The sequence below is a fragment of the Manis pentadactyla genome, chromosome 13, assembly GCF_030020395.1.
Source record: "Manis pentadactyla isolate mManPen7 chromosome 13, mManPen7.hap1, whole genome shotgun sequence".
Taxonomy (NCBI): Eukaryota; Metazoa; Chordata; class Mammalia; order Pholidota; family Manidae; genus Manis; species Manis pentadactyla.
Window position 1 is genome coordinate 46,972,594 of NC_080031.1, and position 1,861 is coordinate 46,974,454.

A 1,861-nucleotide genomic window follows, 5' to 3' on the forward strand; every position below is an offset into this window, starting at 1 on the left:
AATTCAGAATCTCTGTAATTTTCTAATACATGTTGATGGATGACAGTATCATTAAGAAACTTCATAACCTTACCTATTTGCTGTAAGTTCCAAATATTTTTACTCATATTTGTGAATTATCACTTTCTTGGAAATTTTAAATCAAAATTAACAGTTCCATTTTTACATGCATGTGGAAATTTTTCTGTTTAACACAATCAGGTTGGTACACACCAACACACAAACATATATACACACACTCAGTAAACATTTATTTCCCTCATTTCAGGTGGCAGAATCCCATGACTATTCAACCCAAAGTTCTCCTCAGGCACCTACGTGAATCTTCATGGAAAACATTAACTGGGTGGACAATCACACTGGACAGTCTGATTTCATCCTGGTGGGAATCTTCAGTCAATCCAAACACCCAGCTCTCCTTTGCGTGGTCATTTTTATAGTTTTCCTGATGGCCTTGTCTGGAAACACAATCCTGATCCTTCTGATACGCTCTGATGCCCACCTCCACACCCCCATGTACTTTTTCATCAGCCAGTTGTCTCTCATGGACGTGACATACATTTCCGTCACTGTGCCCAAGATGCTCGTGGACCAGGTCACGGGTGTGAACACCATCTCAGCCCCTGGATGTGGGGTGCAGATGTTCCTCTATGCTACACTTGCTGGCTCAGAATTTTTTATTCTAGCTTCTATGGCCTATGACCGCTATGCAGCCATCTGTCTTCCTCTTCGTTACCCTGTCCTCATGAACCACAGGGTGTGCATTCTCCTTGCATTGGGCTGCTGGTTTCTGGCATCTCTAGATGGATTTATACTCACTCCCATCACCATGACCTTCCCCTTCTGCAGATCCCGGGAGATCCATCATTTCTTCTGTGAGGTCCCTGCTGTGATGAAGCTCTCCTGCTCAGACACCTCCATCTATGAGACACTCATGTACCTCTGCTGCGTCCTCATGCTGCTCATCCCTGTGACAGTCATTTCAGGATCCTATGGTTTCATCCTCCTCACCATCCTCAGGATGAACTCAGCAGAGGGTCGGAAGAAGGCCTTTGCCACCTGCTCCTCCCACATGACTGTGGTCACCCTCTTCTATGGGGCTGCCATCTACACCTACATGCTCCCCAACTCCTACCACACCCCTGAGAAAGACATGGTGGTGTCTGTCTTTTACACCATACTCACTCCTGTGCTAAACCCACTAATCTATAGTCTCAGAAATAAGGAAGTCATGGCAGCTCTGAAGAAGTTGTTGAATGTGCGACCTGCCTTTCAAGAAACTATAAAGTAGGAAATTTTTATAGTTCTAATTTTATTTAAATATTAGTATTCTGGTATATTATGATGTTATCATTCCTTAGACATTCATTCCATGATTTCCCATCTGAGTTTCACACCTCTGTTAGGAATTGGCTTTGTATACTGCAAAGTTACTTGATTTTATATACTTTCTCCATTCAAAATATGTTTTACTAGTATATTGTACTAAGTCATTCTTAGTGACATTTATAATGAAAATATCATGCCACACTGGTGGGAATGTAAATGGTACTGCTACTTTGGACATCAGTCTGGCATTATCTCAAACAATAAAAATAGAGGTACCATATAGCCCTGCAACTCCATTACTAAGTGTTATATGAGGGATACCAAACACATATCCATATAAAACTCATACATGCGTGGCTAGAGAAATATTATTCAGTACCATCAAAATGTACAAAGATATAAAATATGTCACCTGATGAATCGACAAATAAATGTCATATAACCACACAATGAAATGTCATTTGGTCATGTAAAGCAGTGAAACAGTGTCACATGCTACAACATAATTTTTGACAGCATTAGGCTATGATAC

General features: G+C 40.9%; 1 protein-coding gene across 1 annotated transcript; it reads left to right on the plus strand.

Annotated features, from left to right (window-relative positions):
- The first annotated feature begins 328 nt into the window (after positions 1-328).
- Positions 329-1,291, plus strand: LOC118913128 (olfactory receptor 2T29-like). The gene has a single exon (XM_057490540.1). The coding sequence runs from the start codon at positions 329-331 to the stop codon at positions 1,289-1,291; it is 963 nt and encodes a 320-aa protein (XP_057346523.1).
- The last annotated feature ends 570 nt before the right edge of the window (positions 1,292-1,861 follow it).